This window comes from Cyprinodon tularosa, unplaced genomic scaffold, assembly GCF_016077235.1.
Source record: "Cyprinodon tularosa strain WSP-4 unplaced genomic scaffold, ASM1607723v1 ctg98, whole genome shotgun sequence".
In the NCBI taxonomy this organism is placed as follows: Eukaryota; Metazoa; Chordata; class Actinopteri; order Cyprinodontiformes; family Cyprinodontidae; genus Cyprinodon; species Cyprinodon tularosa.
The window spans coordinates 340001-360353 of record NW_024039762.1 but is presented as its reverse complement, the minus strand read 5'-3'; the positions used below and the strand labels follow the sequence as shown (position 1 = coordinate 360353).

At 38.8% G+C, this 20353-nt stretch overlaps 3 protein-coding genes across 7 annotated transcripts in view; 1 reads left to right on the top strand and 2 right to left on the bottom strand.

The window, feature by feature from the left end:
- The window catches only part of LOC119777067 (cyclin-dependent kinase-like 5), an 87560-nt gene extending 82203 nt beyond the window's left edge, over positions 1-5357 (bottom strand). For both annotated transcript variants that reach the window (XM_038275825.1, XM_038275826.1), the window contains exon 1: positions 5221-5357. The gene's annotated coding sequence lies outside the window, so the exon portion shown is untranslated. The remainder of the gene's footprint in view (positions 1-5220) is intronic.
- Positions 5358-13424: 8067 nt separating this feature from the next.
- Positions 13425-19087, bottom strand: LOC119777072 (synapse-associated protein 1-like). Of its 2 annotated transcripts, none has more exons than XM_038275835.1 (9): positions 18781-19087; positions 18591-18709; positions 18450-18516; positions 17262-17335; positions 15545-15684; positions 15330-15439; positions 13907-13959; positions 13664-13808; positions 13425-13579 (listed from the first exon to the last, which is right to left on the bottom strand). In XM_038275835.1, the coding sequence occupies exons 1-9, from the start codon at positions 18950-18952 to the stop codon at positions 13443-13445; spliced, it is 1017 nt and encodes a 338-aa protein (XP_038131763.1). In that variant the 5' UTR covers positions 18953-19087; the 3' UTR covers positions 13425-13442. The 2 variants fall into 2 exon arrangements, with proteins under 2 accessions (XP_038131763.1, XP_038131765.1); XM_038275837.1 differs by having other exon boundaries at positions 18591-18725; positions 18781-19044.
- A 695-nt stretch (positions 19088-19782) lies between these two features.
- The window catches only part of shroom2a (shroom family member 2a), a 63985-nt gene continuing 63414 nt past the window's right edge, over positions 19783-20353 (top strand). For 2 of the 3 annotated variants that reach the window (XM_038275807.1, XM_038275808.1), the window contains exon 1: positions 19783-20085. The gene's annotated coding sequence lies outside the window, so the exon portion shown is untranslated. The remainder of the gene's footprint in view (positions 20086-20353) is intronic. The other variant, XM_038275809.1, reaches the window with a different exon arrangement.

Below are 20353 nucleotides of genomic sequence, written 5' to 3'. Positions count from 1 at the left end.
CTTTAAATGGTCTTTCAGTCTAGTTCTATAGGCTACACAATCATGGGGAAGACTGCTGACTTGACAGTTGTCCAAAAGACGACCATCGACACCTTGCACAAGGAGGGCAAGACACAAAAGGTCATCGCTAAAGAGGCTGGCTGTTCACAGAGCTCAGTGTCCAAGCACATTAATAGAGAGGCGAAGGGAAGGAAAAGATGTGGTCGAAAAAAGTGTACAAGCAAGAGAGATAACCGCACCCTGGAGAGGATTGTGAAACAAAACCCATTCAAAAATGTGGGGGAGATTCACAAAGAGTGGACTGCAGCTGGAGTGAGTGCTTCAAGAACCACCACACACAGACGTATGAAAGACATGGGTTTCTGCTGCCGCATTCCTTGTGTCAAGCCACTCTTGAACCACAGACAGCGTCAGAAGCGTCTTGCCTGGGCTAAAGAGAAACAGGACTGGACTGCTGGTGAGTGGTCCAAAGTCATGTTCTCTGATGAAAGTAAATTTTGCATTTCCTTTGGAAATCAAGGTCCCAGAGTCTGGAGGAAAAGAAGAGAGGCACTTCATCCACGTTGCTTGAAGTCCAGTGTAAAGTTTCCACAGTCAGTGATGGTTTGGGGTGCCATGTCATCTGCTGGTGTTGGTCCATTGTGTTTTCTGAGGTCCAGGGTCAACGCAGCCACATACCAGGAAGTTTTAGAGCACTTCATGCTTCCTGCAGCTGACCAACTTTTTGGAGATGCAGATTTCATTTTCCAACAGGACTTGGCACCTGCACACAGTGCCAAAGCTACCAGTACCTGGTTGAAGGACCATGGTATCCCTGTTCTTAATTGGCCAGCAAACTCTCCTGACCTTAACCCCATAGAAAATCTATGGGGTATTGTGAAGAAGAAGATGCAATACACCAGACCCAACAATTCAGAAGAGCTAAAAGCCACTATTAGAGCAACCTGGGCTATCAACACCTGAGCAGTGCCACAGACTGATCGACTCCATGCCATGCCGCATTGCTGCAGTAATACAGGCCAAAGGAGGCCCAACTAAATACTGAGTGCTGTACATGCTCATACTTTTCATGTTCATACTTTTCAGTTGGCCAACATTTCTATAAATCCTTTGTTTTTATTGGTCTTCAGTAATATTCTAATTTTCTGATATGATGAATTTGAGATTTTCATTTGTTGTCATTTGTAATCATCAAAATTAAACAAAATAAACATCTGAAATATATGAGTTTTTATGTAATGTATGAATATAATATACAAGTTTCACTTTTTAAATGGAATTACTGAAATCAATCTACTTTTTCATGATATTCTAATTTTATGACCAGCACCTGTACATCTACAGTGTTCATTTCCATTCTTTTTAATATTGCAATTCATCCCTATTTTTTTTTTCTACATAGCATTTTTTACATTTATTTTGTCCTTCCAACTTTTTTGATAAATGCATGCCTTATGCAATTACTTAACTTTATGTGACTATTTTTGCACTGAGAACCGAACTGTGCCCTGATTTGTTCTTGTGTACAAGTTCTGCCTTTATGATGACAATAAAGACTCTATTTATGCATATCTATCTAGATAACAGCAATATGAATATCAAATATTTGTCAGGGTTTGGTTGTGGTAGAGGACCCAAATGCAGAGGCAGAGAGGCTGAGGAGATTTCTTGGGAGTTTAATGGGGCAAAAAAAACAGTAACAAAGGCAGGAATGCAAAAATCCAACTAATAATCAAAGCAAACCAGAACAATGGAGACATCTGGGGGAAACCAAACACGAGGAGCCAGGGAGAGACGAGGAACGTGGACAACAGCACGGGAGGACAGCAAAGACAAGGAACCAACCAAGAGTGAGAGCAGAAGGAGAGCATATATAGCAGAGAGAGACAAAGGGAGGGCTAACGAGCAGACAAGGAGCAGGTGTGAGAAGAGACAATGAGGGAGCCAAGGGGAAAGGAACACACACACACAAGAGGGCAACAGAGGACAACAGAAAAACATGACAACTAATATAAATCTAAAAATACAACAACTGGAATTAAACCAATAAATCTAGAAAACAAGGAGCAAAGTAAAGAACAGCAGAACAAAGACCATGACAATATTAAAATCAGACCAGATTTTCATATTGGTGTGGCCATAGATTTAATTAATTATATATTTAAATGTTACGTCTATGGATTTCCCATCTTATTTAACTAAAACAGTCGAACATCCATTTGAATAACGGTCTGCCCCCAGGGTTAAGTCCCTCCCTGCCCAAAAAATGCCACTGCAAGGGATGGTGTGGTTTTGCTCTGGAGTTATCCTTTGCAAATATGCACAAACTAGAAACGGAGGGAAAAGGGGAGAGGATTCAGGAAGAGAGAGGTGTCGTTTGTCACACATCTTTCTTTGGTTTACATAAAGTGCTCAACAGCGCACCTAGTGGTAAAAGAATTCGGTAATTTCTTTAAATGAGCTCAACAATTTACATTTGTATGTTTGTTTGTTTCCCTTTGGTCTCGCTCTCTTCCTACTAAAGAGTCTGGATGACAAAAAATTTTACTCATTTCATTCGTCTCCACTCACTCCTCTCTTTATTCTTCTTTAGCGTAGCGAGTTTAGCCTGGGAGCCTCGCCACAGAGACTTGGAAAAACAGAGATGGAATTGGTTTTCAAAGCTGCAGTTTGAGAGCACTTTGGATTAAAACCCAATGACAATGTTATTGTTTATCGCAATAATTTCTGGGATAATTTAGTGTCAAGCAAAATTTGTGACAGGTCTACTCATTGAAATAAATCAATTCAAATTTTAAACTTCAAGTGGAATCTAAAATAAAAAAAAAGAAGAAAAATGCATCCAATGTCCAAATCCTGCTGCCTGTAGTAACATTTTATTCCCCATAGATTCTTAAAGTGCATTCTGAAAAAACTTAAGAGGTTGCCTATTTATCAAAACAGCTACAAAGGGATGTAAAACCGGATCATCAGTCTTGATGAAAATTCCCTAATAAAATCTGACAAAAATGTATTGTTACACATAACAAAATGATGCTGTTTCACAAACGAGCAAATCATGAAATGAAGGTGGAAAATTGGAAAAGAAAAAAAATGTCTCTTGATCAAAGGGCCACCAAAAAAAATTCAATCTTTTTAACAAACTTAAATACTTGAGTGTAACTGTGGTATAGTTATTTATTTATTTATACTATTCCTTAATGCCTTCGGCTTCCCTGTTAATGAAAAGCAGGTCCCACAGCATGATGCTTCCAACCATGTGACCTTATTGCGGTGTGTTCAGGGATTTACATTTTATTCAATAGTTTATTTTTAAAGTCAACCCCAAACATTTTACAAAACCAAACAATGGTGCTACTTTTCTGCCAGCTTTGATCTCATCTGACTGTCACACACTTCCTAAAGATTTCGCTGTGTCTTCTACATGAGTTGGGGTCAACTTCTTAAAGCCAATTTATGCTTTTGATGCATAGCCTCTGCAAACGTCAAATCTGTCTCTGTGCACAAAGAAATTCTGACTAAGCGTAGGACGGTTGCAAACCTGCGCAGACCTCAAGTGGAAATGCGCAGTCAAAAAGCAGCTGTGACTGGTCCTTGGTATGCCTCTCCAGCTGTCTGTGTGGTCGTCCTTCTCAATTCGGTGCTGGGGTGCGCCATTTTTAAAACCGAGGAGCAACTGCAATGGACAACTATAACGAAAGGTTAATCGGTCTTTTTGCCAACTCCATTAACAGAAACTGTTACTCTTCGATGTCTAGCAGTTCTAGATTCATCTCCGTGACCGTGATATCTTGCAGAAGCTCCATTGTTGTTTTGGAAGATAAACACTCCCGCCAGTGCCCCTAATTTCTCGTGCCATCCGCTGAAGTTCTCGCGAGTTCTCAAATAGGCTCCCCCTAGCGCTTTGGCAGGCAACTGCGGTGCGTCCCTAGAAATTCCAGAACGACGGTGCAGAAGCATACCAAGAAAAACTGGTTTGCGACCAGACCCAAGTGACATTTGATGTGTGCGGTTGCAGAAGTCTAATCAGGCCTTTAGACTTCCTTAGACCTCAAACAACAATTTTCTTCCAGCCACTGTGACTAGAGTATGACCAGTAACAATATGCTCCTCTGAAAAATGCTCCCCTTTTTTCAGCTTGTCAGTTTTACGTGTTTGCAGTGTGCAATCCTACCCTCAAATCAGCTTTAGATGATGGATTGAACAGCGCTCTACAAGATGATTAAAATTCTTAAATCTCCAAGATTATTTTACCTGTTGGCTTTTCTGCTGTGTTCAGCTTTAACAGTAGAATTTGTTCCCAATTTTTTTCTAAGATACATATAATTCCTCCACAGAATAGTTGAGTTTGAACTACTAATTACACGCCTTCTGAGGCAAATTGGATTTTAATCAGGGGTGTCATAGTAAAGCAAGCTGAAAAACAGAACAAAAACGAATGCCACATTTTTCAGAATTTCCTCTTAACAACATTTGGAAAACAAAGGTATTTAATCACATTTCACAATAAAATACATTTAAAGTTGTAACTTGACATAATATTCAAAGGCTGGAAGTGGTTTTGCAACAGTAATATAAATGGTTAACGATTTATTCATCGATTGAATTTTGGCACTATTGGGACGCCATATCATTATCCCACTTTTATCAGCGTTGAAATTAATCTGATATAACTGGAATAAGACAAACTAAGGAGGGTGTTTTTCTTTTTTTTCTTTATTGTTATTAATGTTTTTTTCTTAGAAAATCAGGTTATATTTTGGAAGTTTGGTGAAAGTAAAAAAATGCAAAATGTTAAATTATGATTATTTAGATATAAAATAAATCAGCTCTTCTCATCCTTGCGTATTTTGGTATCATGTTCTAAACATCAGGGCAAACAGTGTGTGGGAGCGTGTGTTATGTATGTTTGTTATCAACCACTGCCCACAGGATAAACAGTAACAGTCTATTTTTTAATGCAAAGCAATAGATCACAGTAGATATCAATGCACAGCAGATAACTTAGGAAGAAGTGCCTCATTAGCAGCTTTCTAATCTGGTCCCTCTAATCACGCACTTACAGGGCCACTTGTGTCTGCTCTGATTCAGGAAAGCATACATTAGAACAAATCAGCCGAAAACAAACCGCAAGCTTTGCCTTCTTTGTTTTTCTATTTGAGATATGCACATTTGACAAAGAGCTGACAGGCTTTATCTCAATAAGATAAGGTTACTCACTCAGTCAGTGATTTTGGGGGTAAAAGAAATGATGGAACCGGGGCCCATGTATATATCCACCCACCAACGACGATGTTTTCATTGCAGCAAGCGGCTACAGTAACTGGATCGTGCGGCTGACCAAGCTGCAAGCGCATCGCCTAGGCAACAGCTTTGAAGGGCGCCGCCGTCGACCAATCAGAGGCGCTCCGAACCTTTGTTTACACACACGCCCCCTTCTGTAAGGACCAATCAGAGAGCGCTAAGGCTTCACCGGGGAGAGAGGAGAAGGGAAAGGACTGACTGTGGACTGTGAGGCTGTTTTCGTGTGAAGTGGGAAATGATTGTTCCAAATTCACTATTACATAATTCACAATATCACACCCTGCATCCACTATGATGACATCATTCATCCAGGGGTCAATGGGACTTGAACCTGCAACCAGGGTGTAACTTTGTGATGAATTTGGTGGGGACACTCTTAGGGTGGGGGCTGATGGAGGGTTTATGTTTTCTAAAAATGAGCTCAAACATATATTAATTGAATGCTTTCCTATTATTGAGAACACAAAAAACCCAAAATACTCTGATATTTATAGGTAGTTAGACATTAATGTATATAAAAAAGGATGAATAAGTCCTTCAAAAGCTGCAAAATGAAATCTAGAAATTTGACCCACATATTGCCAAACTCAATGTAATGAAATTATTGATGGGACTGTCCCTACCAAACTATAGGAATGGTCTCATGTGTTTGCCATGGAGTATTAACTAACATTTTCTCTCACCTGCAACATGAAGGGTTTCTGGTTGTATGATGCTTGACTGATAGCTGCATGAAATCTATGCTCAGCTATAAACAAATGTAAACATAGATGGATTCTTTTGCTGTTCTTTTTTTTTTCAGTGGGTAAAATTAGGAACAATATCTCAACACCATTTATCTGTATGCCTCTATCTAACTTTCACCTCCTCCTCAAACTTTCTCAGCATTTATCTTTACTTCTGCTGCCACCCTCAGGATTTAACTGAAACTTAAATCCAGCCTTCTGTGTATTTAAGTTTGGATGATTTAATAAGATAAACTCAAAGAGACTGGTTTTGATATAGCTTGATAATCTTTATCAGTCCATCTGACAGATGTTTGTGCTTCGTCGATCAGGCCACTGCAGATTTCTTAATTCAATTTGGTTTATTTCTATAGCGCCAATTCACAACATGTCATCTCAAGGCACTTTACAGTTCAACCAGATCACCCAGTCAAATTGATTCAAAGTTTTATATCTAAGGAAAACCAGTTGATTGCATCGACTCATTGACTCGAGTGCAATCTCTAACACTAAGCATGCTTGTAGCGACAGTGGAGAGGAAAGACTCCCTTTTAACAGGAAGAAACCTCCAGCAGAACCAGGCTCAGAGTGAGCGGCCATCTGCTGAGGCCGACTGGGGTTCAAGGAGACAGAAGCAGAGAAACAAAAAGCAGCTGTAAATCGCAACCCCATCCAGGAAACACACAGCCAGGCAGACGAGCTCCGAGCCAGCTCCCATGTCAGAGGATAAAGAGAGCATATCCAGCCAGTCACAGTCAGAGAAACAGGACTACACTGGAAAACAAGCTTATATCGAACATCTATAAACAAAGGTGTTGATGGCAGCAGCACAGCTGATATTTCTCTCCAGGATGAAGTCACAGCCGAACAGAAACAGACGAGGTGAAGCTACTATAGATAGATGTACTTTATTTATCCCAATTTGGGAAATTGCAGAACTATGAGAAAAAGCGGAGAACTTACAAATTTGCTGATTTCAAATAAGTCCCTGTCGAATATTAAAAAAATTTCAGGCAAATTGACAGCAAGAATCACTTTTTATTTCAAATGCTATAAATACTATACTAAAATACTATAAATAAATATAAATAAATCTTGCTCTAGCACAAAGTTCTCACATTCTTTTACCTAAAACTTTCCCATGTTAATGTTTTTATTGGGATTTTTGGTGGTAAACCGACAGAGTGATGCGTCACTGTAAAGAGGAAGGATAATATCAGCCTCTCGCATTAAATCCTGATGGTGGAATGTGACAGAATGGGAAAGCTTTTCAGAGGTATGAAGACTTGTCTGTTGATCAGAAGATCAGATCAGAATCAGGTTTATTGCCATTGTTAGTGAAGGAGTTCACAAACTAGGAATTTTTTATGGTACAATCGTGCAACATGAAACATATAATATGGAATAGGTAAATAAAATTATAAAAATATCTAAAACACTGTGGGTATAAGGCATGCAATAAAATAGACAAATATATGCTCTTAAGATAAAAATTTGGATATAAAGTATAAAAAGTAAAATAGCCTCTTCATGTTCATCTACCTGTTCTTGCAGCTCCAGCTGATGGTCTGCTCCTGAAGACATACAACAATTCCCAAGAAAAAGTTTAGCGCTTTTTCCCTAGGATAAATGTGATGAGACCTGTGTATTTTTAATCTTGAAATTTTCTTCTTCTTTTTGACCATGAAGAGCTTAAATACATAGGCTATTTGAGGAAAGGCTTGTAATCTACTAGAAGCTCTGTCTCAAAGTGAGCTCTCTCTTTCACTAAGTCCTCTTGATGTCCAGTTCTATAAACACCAACCTGCATGTTCACTTTTGTTCCCTGAAATCCAAAATAATAATAAAAAAACTGACTAAAACATAAAGAAGGGGTAGGAGTGAACAGGACAGTAGAAAGTAGAGGAATAATTGTTCTAATCTCTCCAACAATAACAATGGTAGTTTTGTTTTAAAACCGGCTTGTTCATCATTTATTAAAGTTACTCAGAGTAGATGATAACTCAATCATTGTTCTAAAATAAGAGTAGCCATATTTTATAGATATTTCTATACCATGTCGCCATCTGCTGGCAGCTTTTACTCACACATCCACTAACTTGATTCATTGATTCAGTGATTTATTGGCAGCTTGTGCAGCTTTACCTTCTGCTTCAGTGAACAATGTTTATTCTGAACACAAGCTTGATTAAAGGTTAAATTACTGACTGTTAAGGGCTACTGTTTTTCAATTTAAGACCTTTTATTTTTACATGTTGTCTTTCTTACTGCTATATACAGTATACTAAGTATGGGAGCCGAGCATGTATATATTGTCGTACTGTAAATAGAAGTGATCCTGCTTGATTTGCTGTAGAATGACATGGGCCCATTTATTTTTAATTATTTGATCTGCCTTTACGATATCTTAAATTGTTTAAATTTAAGATATCGTTTACAGGGTCAAGTAATTCATATGTGTATGCTTTTGAGAAAATAAAGTACCTGGGTAATGTTAATAGATGAGAAATGGAAGGAACTAAGGTGTAAATCTTTGATCCCTCTTGGTATTCTATATTTTTTCACTTTTACACTTGTAAAAAGTCCCACATCTTGGGAATTTTCTTCTTTCGTTTCACATCTCAGCTGGGTAAAGGCTCGTTTGGTTGGCTCCACTTTCCTGTTTATTAATTGTAATATGCGTAGTATCATACCTCTGATCATATGGGCATCTCACCTTAAATACAGGATGACATAATTTAAATGTAAAAAAAATCCTTTGGTTTTAAAAAGTGAGCTTCTGGCATAAAAAAATCATTAAGTGTTAGTGTGGGACAAACTCCCTTTAAAGATACAGTATGTATTAATTAATGGGATTTACTGACATAAATGTAATATATTATCCAAATGTATGTTATTTATTATCACCTATAAACTAAAAGTCTCAGTCTTTATTTTTGCCTAGCCTTGGAATTTGCTATTTATAATTACACAGGAATGGGTTTGAATTGTGGAGGCAAACATCTTTACGCTACGGCAGCACAGAGCAGACACACAGTGGCTGTAGAGATCGCCATTACAATGCATCAGTGGGAAGTGATAGGCCAGACAAATGTGATAGATATATAATCAGATATACAATCCTACACAGACTTATAAAACTGGAAACCGCCTGGTTATTATGAAGACGACCATTTTAAGAGCCAGTTGTTGCATTTCTTGGGGTTTTGTTCTGAGCGGACTTGCATCTTTCTCCTGCCCTCGGTCCACGTTTGTTTTGTTTTCGTCAGGTTGCCCAAAGCAGGGGGATGAATCACCTGGACCAACACAGGTAAGGGGAGATGGCGTTCCGGAGCTCAAGGAGAAGCAGCAGGGAATCAGTGTGAGAACAGCTTCATATGGGTTCACCATCAACCAACATAACAACATTCTTCAAAATCTCCTTTTAATACACACTCGTACTGTATGAGCTGCAGGTGGAGTGACTTGCTTCTAAGTATATGGCCATTTAGTGAAAGCTAGGTTTGAATAAAAGCTGACGGATTGCCAGCGGTGTCAAAAGTATTCACATTTGTTACTTAAGTAGAAGTATAGATACTGCAGTTGAAGTATCAACTTGAGCTCTTTACTCAAGTAAAAGTGAAAAAACATGTGCTGCAAAAACTACTTAAATTATAAAAGTATAAAGTAACCTTTAAAAAAAAACAGCCAGATGCCACTATATGAACTGAAAGCTCAATTTTTCGACTATTTCTAAAAATTCTTTGAGATAGGGCCGAGGATGAGGGAGGTCTTGTTGGTCTCCGTCTCCATTTCCCGATACGCTCTCGCCTGTGTCTGACCTTTCAGGCATTTCAACATCTTTTTCTGAATCCAACATTGTAGCATCTGCATTGGATGGAGCACATGACGTGAAATAAATATTTGTAAACATTAAACCGAAGCCGAGTAACGTTCGTCTTAAAAATTTCAGGAATAGAAAGTACAGATACCTGTGTGAAAATGTAATGAGTAGAAGAAAAATAAGTATACAGGTCCTTCTCAAGATATTAGCATATTGTGATATAGTTCATTATTTTCCATAATGTAATGGTAAAGCTTGAACATTCATATATTTTAGATTGATTGCACACTAACTGAAATATTTCAGGTCTTTTATTGTCTTAATACGGATTATTTTGGCATACAGCTCATGAAAACCCAAAATTGGCATATTTCATCCGACCAATAAAAGAAAAGTGTTCTTAATACAAAAAAAGTCAACCTTCAAATACTTATGTACAGTTATGCACTCAATACTTGGTTGGGAATCCTTTTGCAGAGATGACTGCTTCAATGTGGCGTGGCATGGAGACTATCAGCCTGTGGCACTGCTGGAGGCCCAGGATGGGTTAGAGTTTGGCGACATTTAGCTCATCCAGTGTTGGGTCTTGAGTCTCTCAACTTTCTCTTCACAATATCCCACAGATTCTCTATGGGGTTCAGGTCAGGAGAGTTGACAGGCCAATTGAGCACAGTGATACCATGGTCAGTAAACCATTTACCAGTGGTTTTGGCACTGTGAGCAGGTGCCAGTTCGTGCTGAAAAATGGAATCTTTATCTTCATAAAACTTTACAGCAGATGGAAGCTTGAAGTGCTCCAAAATCTCCTGATAGCTGCATTGGCTCTGCCCTTCATAAAACACAGTGGAACAACACCAGCAGCTGACATGGCACCCCAGACCATCACTGACTGTGGGGACTTGATGCTGGACTTCTGGCATTTGGCATTTCCTTCTCCCCAGTCTTCCTCCAGACTCTGGCACCTTGATTTCCAAATGACATGCAAAATATGTTTTTATCCAAAAAAAGTACTTTGGACCACTGAGCAACAGTCCAGTGCTGCTTCTCTGTAGCTCAGGTCAGGCACCTCTGTTTCTGGTTCAAAAGTGGCTTGACCTGGGGAATGCGACACCTGTAGCCCATTTCCTGCACACACCTGTGTATGGTGGCTCTGGATGTTTCTACTCCAGACTCAGTCCACTGCTTCCGCAGGTCCCCAAAGGTGTGGAATCGGCCCTCCTCCACAATCTTCCTTAGTGTCCGGTTACCTCTTCTCATTGTGCATCGTTTTCTGCAACACTTTTTCCTTCCCACAGACTTCCCACTGAGGTGCCTTGATACAGCACTCTGGGAGCAGCCTATTGGTTCAGAAATATCTTTCTGTGTCAGACCCTCTTGCTTGAGGGTGTCAATGATGGCCTTCTGGACAGCAGTCCAGAAGGCCAACCAGGCTGGGAGTTTTAAAGGCCTCAGGATTCTTTTGCAGGTGTTTAGAGTTAATTTGTTGAGTCAGTTAGGTGCATAGTTCTTTTGAGACCTTTTTCATGATATGCTAATTTAGTGAGATAGGAATTTTGGGTTTTCATGAGCTGTTTGCCAAAATAATCCATAGTAACAAAAATAAAATAGCTGAAATATTTCAGTTAGTGTGTAATGAATCTAAAATATATGAATGTTCACGTTTTATCAGTACATTATGGAAAATAATTAACTTTATGACAATATGCTAATATTTTGAGAAGTACCTGTAGATACCTAAAAAGTGTACTTAAGTATAGTAACAAAGTGTGTGTACATTGTTAGTTGACACCTATGCTGATTGCACAAGACGCATACATCAGTTCTGAAGCATTCGTAAAATTTGTTTGTACCTCAAAGATATTTCTCCTAAATCAGCGGTCCCCAACCACCGGGCCGCGGACCGGTACCGGTCCGTCGGTCGTTTGGTACCGGGCCGCACAGAATAATTTATCGACGATCAGAGTGTAAGTGATGTTTTATATTGAAAAATATCAAAAATTGCGGTATTCTCTCCCAATTACATCAGTCGGTGCATCTGTGCCTCTTGACACAGGTTAATTCTGTTCAAGACTCATCCTATCTATAACATCCTATCTTTGTGAAGCGGGATTTTCTGCGGTTACAGCGACCAAAACAAAGCTACATCAGGAGCACACTTCGTGTGTCATTGTCTCTGATTACGCCTCGATGGGACCGGCTTGTTTTATTTTTATGCTGTTTGTATTTGATTTAATGCCAGTCGTATCATTTTACTTGATCTCATTTATCCCCCCGGCCGCTCCGCCCCCCCCTTCTGTCCACGAAAATATTGTCTGACATATAGCGGTCCGTGGTACAAAAAAGGTAGGGGACCGCTATCCTAAATCACGTGTACGAATGATCGAATGATTTAAGAACACATTGTTTTGTACAAATGGTTTTTGCATGTGGTCCAATATAGCTAAAAAAAAATATTGTGGTTGTGCACATTTTGGGTGATGTAAGTAAAGGTCATCTACTGTTGGTTACTGACCCCAGATGGGATTTCTGTGCACTGCATCTGATTGTATACATCACGTTTTTCTTTTAACCCTTTACAGAGCAAGTAACATCATAATAACATAAGTAAAATGATATTAAAACACATAATTTCCATGCTAATTCAAAGAAAAATGGCTCTTAAAACATATTTTTGGTTCTTTTGATATAAATCTTTTCCATCTTATAAAAAAAATCATTAAAGCTTTTAATACTGGTATTAATTATAGTAAATTATTTAGCTGTTTATATACACTTTAAGAGCCGCTGGAGAGAATCCATGAGCCACATGTGACTCTGGAGCCGCAGGTTGCAGACTCCTGCTCTAAGGTAACAAAAAAATATGTGTTCTTTACTAATTTCTTATAGAAGCAATTTTGCTGGATTCCAATAACACTATTGGCATGAAATTATGATTTTCAAATTATTTCCCTGAGTGCCCTTTAAAGGGTTAAGAAGAAAAAATAACACTAATCATGTAAAAAACAAAAAAACAAAAACTTGTCTATTACATATGATACATTTGATGTTACAGAGTCAAAAAAAGAATAAGTACAAAAATTACGCATTGAGTTAAAATTAAACTGACTTTCGAGCTCCATAAAATTTGTTAGGTCAATTTATTCAAAATGTTGTAAACCATCTTTATGCAGCACATGGTTGCAGTCGCTCCATCATCAGTTGTGGCTTCCAGGTTTGGGTTTGTTCCTGAGGTAAGGTCCGTTGTTTTTCACATTTTAACCATTTATACACACTGATTTTCGTCATCGTAGACAGACGCTGCCCCGATGAACATTCTAGATAAAACATCTTGCAACATGTAACCACCATTAATCTCAGATACACAGATTGTTGTCTGAAAATGTTTAAGTATAAATATCTCAATGTCAGGTTTTCTTTCTTTGATTATTGAAGGAGGCTAATAATATGGCATTAAACTAATGAACACACCTGACTTTATCAAATGCAAGGTCCAAATGTGGTCAAGTCTTCTGTGAAAGTTTGTCTGATAGTCACATCAAAAACCTTGCTATATTAGATGGTTCCTCTCTGTCATCAAGCTGTTTAGGATGTCAGATCTTCTCAAAGTCCTCATGAAGCATCTCTTCAATCTCTCTGTCCCAGGCCTCATCCTGGACCTCATTCTCTGCCAACACGTCGTACTCCTCCAGCTCCTCCTGCAGCTCTCTCTCCCATTTAGGAATATCATCTGGGGACAGAAAGCTTTAATATTTAAAAATATAAAATAAGAAATTAGAAATGTGTTCTACTCCAGTTGAAGGCAAATATTTACCCTGCTTTTCCTGCAGATGTTCTTTTTTGTCTAAGACCAGAAGCTCTGTACGTTTGGCCAGATCCTCTTTATTTATTGCTGAGGATTTCAAAGCACTGCTTATAAATTCAGACCCAGGTGAACTGATGGAGACCTTCGCTTCATCCTTAACAGTAAAACAGACGTGGAAAATGTGACATTTAGTTTTTCCTGTATAAAGGAAGAGTTATGGTCACATTAAAGCTATTAAAACATTTGTGTTACCTTATGTTGTCTGGGTTTTTGTGCGACTGGAGGGCACTGACGTTTAACTGGATCTAAAAAATATGAAATTATCTTGTAAGGGACTTTGATTTCTGCATGTGGAGGCTGGAGCCCCATAGTGGTAAATTTTTCTTTCTTTTCCTTTGAGTTGCCATGGTTGGAGATGAGCATCTTTTGGACTGAGAAAGGTTAAAACTGGTCACTGGCTCATTAAGCCCTACCATGTACCTTAAATTAGTTTAAATGTTTGCCTTAGTTAATTGTCAGCCATCTTGTTTTCTGCTTTGGACAAACTACTATATAAGTTGCCCTCATGTGTCCTTGTGTTAGGTCAGTTTTCCTTGGTTAAGTTTGCTTTGTTTGCTAAGTTAAAAGTTAAATATTTTTAGATTCAGTTGACCTCTTTTAAATGTATTTTTGTATTGTTTTGTATTTTGTTAATTTATTTTGGGTCAATAAAAGCCAATATCTTTGTAATTACCTCCTGTGTCCCCTTGCCTTACTGCTTGGTCCCTGACACTGCAGCTTTTTCACATTTTGCAATGTTACAAGCACAAACTTAACTATGTTTTACTGTAATTATATAGAACAGGCTAACACAAAGAGGGTTTGGTGACATCAAATTATAACTTTTAGATGGAAAACGGACAGCACATCCCCCTGAGCATACAATTATCATGGTTAAACATGGTGGTGGCAGTATCATGCAGTACTGGGAATTGGATTGAGGTTCGCCTTACAAAACAATGACCCTTAAGCTGTAAGAGCTTTTCCTTTCCTTAACAGGATTTGGTAAATAGGGTCAGTGTTCAGATGAAGGAAGAGGTAGAGAAATACCCCATTAGACTTGTGGATGAGGTTGCAACAAAATCAGATTTTCCCTCTTTTTTGACTCAGTTATGCAGATTGAAATTGCACACCACAATTTTCAGATTCTGACAGCTACTTGTGTTCATTTAAACAAATAAGTGTGAGTTTGATATTGGGATGATGGCATAGATTCAGGGTTTGTTTGTGGGAAATTGTTTGGGTCCCAAGGAAGGGTGAGTTGCTGTATGGAAGCCAGTTTCAGCCATTCTCATTTAAAAAAAAAACTTATATATCTCATAAATAAGTATGAGCTAATTCATAATTTTAAGATATGTTTTGCTTTTTATTTCCATTTCATTATTATGAGAGAGTCTCATATTATTATGGGATACTGTCTCATAGTTGTAAGGTATACAGTATGTTTGTTTTTTTAAATCATGAGGGCGGCTCAAACAAGCTTCCATAGTTGCTGGTTTTGAGAAGATTAGGTCCCGATTTATTTTATTTTGTTTATTTAGTTGCTGTTGTGGTTGAGCTCTTTGTAGTATGAATAATCATCCCCCCGTTCCCACTAAAATATCAACAATAAAAAATGGCAGGCAGTGGACTGTACCTGAGTGAGACTCTGAAGCCTGCTGTGCTGTTAGGGCCGTGAGCTGAGCTGACTGTTTAATCAAAGACACTCGATAGAAGTAATTCCTCCAGAATCTTTCCTCATTCACCCTAAAAAAAATCCAAAAACATTTCCCATTCAGATTTTTTTATTACTATAAACTCACATAATGAACACTGAGTCACAACGTAAACAAACTAGTGACAAATTCTCACTCTCTGGGGACCAGATGGAAACGCATCTTCTTGAGGAGCTCGTCCTCCTCCAGCATCACCAAGGCGACGGGATAGGACTGCTCAAGGTCAAAGGGAAATTGGACGCCGGCGGGGGGGTCTCGAAGAAAATTCCTCCTGTCCTGCAATCAGTCGAGCTCATATAACTGGATTACTGTTTTTTTTTTTTCCTCAATCAGAACAGTCTATTTATGCTGGTGAATATTCTCAGTCATCCAGGTCATATTCACTCAAAAAGTGTTAAAAAACAATCCACTGGACTTTGTTTCCAAGTTTGGAGACATTTCACTTCACATCCAGGAAGCTTTTTCAATTTCAAAATGTCAGAATTAGCGTTGAGTTCGAAGCTTTATATTGTAGCCTAAAAACTGGTTTTGGTTTAGAAAAGATGCAGGTGGACAATATAGTCTTGTCCTTAAGAACAAGGGACACCCATGTGAGGACCAGAATGTTCACATTTTGGACAAAGAAGACAGGTGGTTTGAAAGGGGTGTGAAGGACATCAAGAATAACCAACCTTATCAAAGGGGGTGGACTCAGGTTTCAGCTCTCAAATACCTACAATTCAGTGATAGAGTTGATTTCATCCTGCTATCATTTCAACCCCTAAACCTAATGCAGGGGACAAAACATCTCGCCTGCAGCCAGGCCAGTAGTTGCCCCTAACGACCCCCCCCCCCCCCCCCCGACCAGTTCTGGGTATCGCAGACTAACAAAGAACCCAAAACGACTCCCCATTCCTGTGGTCATATCGGCTCGGGGCCCTGTGCATGGCAGGGACGTTACGCTACATGATTGGCTGAACGTTGCCATGTGATGTAAAGCATAGTGGTTGCCCAGACAACGATAATAACATCATGCAGAATCCGTGTGCCGAGTCAGGAGCATCCTTAGTTTCACAGATGAAGTTCTACCTGATCGATTAGAAAACAGAAAAAAAAAAGTTTATGGTAAGAAAAGTAACTGTTAGACCATGATATAAAGGGGAGAGCTGGGTAGCGCTTTGGCTAGCTGTGCTCAGTAGCTAACAGGTTAGCCTGTTTTAGCTCGCTCAGTTAGCCATATTAAGCCATACTATTGAATTTGTATCAAAAAACCTGTTAATTTCCTACAAGTAGAATAACGGTTTTATTTGTCTAAAATTTTTACGAAAGTCATTTTTTAAGATGTCCCATTTGTCCTCCTCTGCCCTCAGATCTTAATAAAAAGAATAAATATAAGCTGAGACTTTTAGTGTCTCCTTGTTAAATGGCAGAGCTCAGTGTGTCTTAGAACGCAGTACTTTCCTTCGAGACTGACAATGATTGTTTTCTACTTTCCGCTTCTTTAGATCGCCAATGAACTGTAAAATAATAGCAAATATAGGTAATAATATTTTGAAACTCCAAAAGAGATTCGATCCTTAAGAAATGGGTGCAATACAGGAGTTGCAATATATTGACATCATAAGAAGGGGCAGATCTGGTACCTACAGCGGACCCATTCTTCTGGCTCAATTTGCATGTTTTTTAAGCCAAAACAAGTTTTTGGTCGACTCTATCAAGCCTCGAACTCAACACTAATTCTAACATTTTAAATTAAAAAAGCTTTCTGGATGGGAAGCAAAACGTCTTCAAACTTGGAATCCAAATTTAGTGGATTTTTTTTTTTTTACTTTTTTGGAAGAACAGTGTATCGTTGACGTTTTCATCATACTGACAGCTGAGAGGGCTAAAATTTGCTCCTGCATGATGTCTTCTTCATCATATCCAACCCATGGTGGCACAGCCGCACCTGGAAACAATAAGTTATTTAGATAATCAATAAAGGCGAGACCTGATCAATCATCCCAGTGTTATGTCCTGTTTAGTGGATTAGCCAAACTGCACAGTGATGAATGTCATTCCACTAGTTTGACACCAAATCTCCATTCAGTAGTGATGTTATGAGATGAGCCGAGGCTTCGAGGTGCGTGTCAGGTACTGGAGGGGGACGTTTCCACGAGGCGCGTATCGAGGCATGCTTCATTTGGGGGAGGAGACAAAATAGATGACGCCCGCAGCCTCTCTAACCGCTATACCAAATGACCGATTTGGGAAGCGGTTCAGCTCGCCCACAAATTTGACAGGCATTTAAACAGCCTCTGTGTTCAGTCAAGATGTGGGAGTTTGTAGGAGAATTGGATACAGTTTGGATAAGTTCTATGAATAGAACTTCCAATCTGGTTGGAAAAACAACCAGTCTAGTTGGTTAAAACTAGTTCTTTTTAGATTAAATAATGTAATGATCAAAATCTGAGCAAACCACTGATCAGAGATGTAATGGGTAGTAAGTAGTATTGCTTTTTATACATATGTTATCTAAGTACTGGCATCAGCTGTAAAAGATGGACTTTCTATCTGTGGGTTGATGGTTCAAGACCCACCTCACACTTTTAGAAGTTGCAATAAAACACAAGTATTTTGGCTAATGTGACTCATTTGTATTTGTTGGTAAAATCACAAAAAAATTGATTGGTGGGTTTAACCAAATGACTTAAATTCCTACCCAATTAAAACAAAAAACTGGAAAAACTATTATGTTTAAATAAAAATGACTAACACCTTTAATTTGCACAAAGACTTTCACTGTCTGCTTGAGCTTATTTTACTTAAATGGCAGAAAACCGATGTACCTTAAATTATTTTTCTCTTCTAAGACATTTTACACCCAAAAAACTTAAAGATTTTATTATACAGCTCAAACATTCCAAAACCACAATTATATTACTAACTGTAGTTCTGCCCTCCACCAGTAGGTGGTGACATTTTCACATGAAGCTTCTTTAAATATGGGGATCCTCACTAGCATTCAAAGCACTCATAACACTTGCATTCAGGTCAAACTTTTGCTGAATTTGGTTACTTACCCACTTTTTTAGCTTCTCTCTCAAGAACAAACCTTTGCTGCTCTTTCTGAAAATCCCCCAGCATGCTCTGCGGGTAGGAAAATAAGCAGTAGGAGACTCCTCCGGTTGTAATAAAAACAGCCCAACCAGAGGATTATTTACCTTATCAATAATCTGGTTAAGTTTGCCCTCCTCCACGCTTTTCCTCAGACTCTCTGCTGTTTCTAACATGGTCTCAGTCAGCTTCTTAGAGGCTTTGTTGGCCAAACTGATCATGCTCTCTGAAAGAAAGCTCAGCTGAGTTGGTAGAGAAACATAAAAGGAGAACATTGGTTTAAAAAGGCAGACTTACTGCTAAAACTTTCAGCTTTCTGAAGAAGTGGGGGTTCTTCTGCGTGTTTTTCACATGTAACGGTTTGCTTTTCTTCATCACTGTCCCTCCTCTTATCAACATGCTCGAGTTCTTCTGAAACTTCGACATTTTTGTTTCCTTGACCCAACCAGACTCCCCAGTTCTTTAGCATCACTTTATTCTAAATGTTTCTGAGAATATAAGTTTGTTATGGGTTTAAATAATCGTGTATTAGTAGCTGACAGGCGTCTAAACGCCTATTTACTTCCGCGAACCGGGTTTGAGTTCCCTTTGAGGAAGGGACCCCACAGCTGAGATGGAATGTATGGCAGGCCGTAGTGATATATAATTACGGTTTAATCTGTCAATAAATAGCGTGATAAATAAAGACAAAAAGACATCAACAACAATAAATAGATACATACATTAGAGGATACAGAGACAAAAAAGTACAAGAAAAAAAATTATAAAATAAATTTATCTTCCATATTCAGCTGCTAGCTACCTGAAGGAACTTCACACAACCAAAAAAGCAGAAAGTACTATAACTCTATGATATGCTTATAAGATTGTTATTTGTTATTATTGTACATTAGTTACTTAGTTACTGTTAAAAGCCATTGTAGAGGGTCCACAGAGCCACATGCGGCTCTGGATCCATAGGTTGCAGATCCCTGGTTAAACAAAACTGTTTAATATTATTATACCATATTTCAATTTAAATCAATTTAATTAAAAAATACTTTATTCAAAGGGAAACTAGATTATCCCTACTGATCTATGATATTTTAAACTCTTGGCCGTGGACATGCCTGTACAGTAGATGGGGTTTTCATTCATCAATGAACAGAATGTAGTGGGTTTATGTTGTTGCGTTAGGTGTCCAGCAGAGGGCGTTACGTCTACATCATGTCCAAAGGTCCACCTGTACTTGTTCACCAGCGCTGGTGTTAACTAACGGTAGATGGCACGCGCGTGCCGCTCGTGCCCCTCTGGTTATATCCCTGTTGTCCATGGATGGAGCTAGTTTAGCTTAGCTCATTTAAACTCTCAGAAGTGTGTCAGTGTTTCGCTAACAGGACTGAATGTATGAAGCAGAGACGGACTGAACGAGCGCGGTCCAAACTGGACACATTTTCGCCTGGAAGTACCGGTTGGTCCATAAATTAAGAAGACTGACGAGTCTTTTAGTGACAGAAACTCTTGGAAAAGATGAAGAATGTAAGGAGGTAAAGCTGGGATATAGCCTGCCATTCTACGAAGCTCTCCTCTTCACCCCGGTTTACCCAGAAGTTGAATTTCCAGGTGAGTTCACTCCAACCGCTGAGGTTATAGGACATTTTAGAGCGAATAAAACTTGTATAAATGGAAGTTTCCTCTCTTTTCTTTCCCATTTTGTTTTACAGAGTTAGTCTGTTCTATCAGCTTCGCTTTGGTAAACACTCAGCTGTGTTTAACTTTAGTTATTGCTCTAGCCCAGCCTGGTTTCCATTGTTGGTCGATAATGTGTTTAAGAGCATTAAGTTTATCTCTGACCGTCTGGACTATGACAGCAGCTCTTTACTAACCGCTT

What these genes read in the sequence shown, in the direction of transcription:
- LOC119777072 (XM_038275835.1), bottom strand. Translation starts at nt 18,952, where the DNA reads ATGCTAAAGAACTGGGGAGTCTGGTTGGGTCAAGGAAACAAAAATGTC. An exon ending in TTAACCAGATTATTGATAAG is followed by an intron (nt 18,517 to 18,590) that starts GTAAATAATCCT and finishes TCCTACCCGCAG; the next exon opens with AGCATGCTGGGGGATTTTCA. An exon ending in GGCTTCAGAGTCTCACTCAG is followed by an intron (nt 13,960 to 15,329) that starts GTACAGTCCACT and finishes CATATTTTTTAG; the next exon opens with ATCCAGTTAAACGTCAGTGC.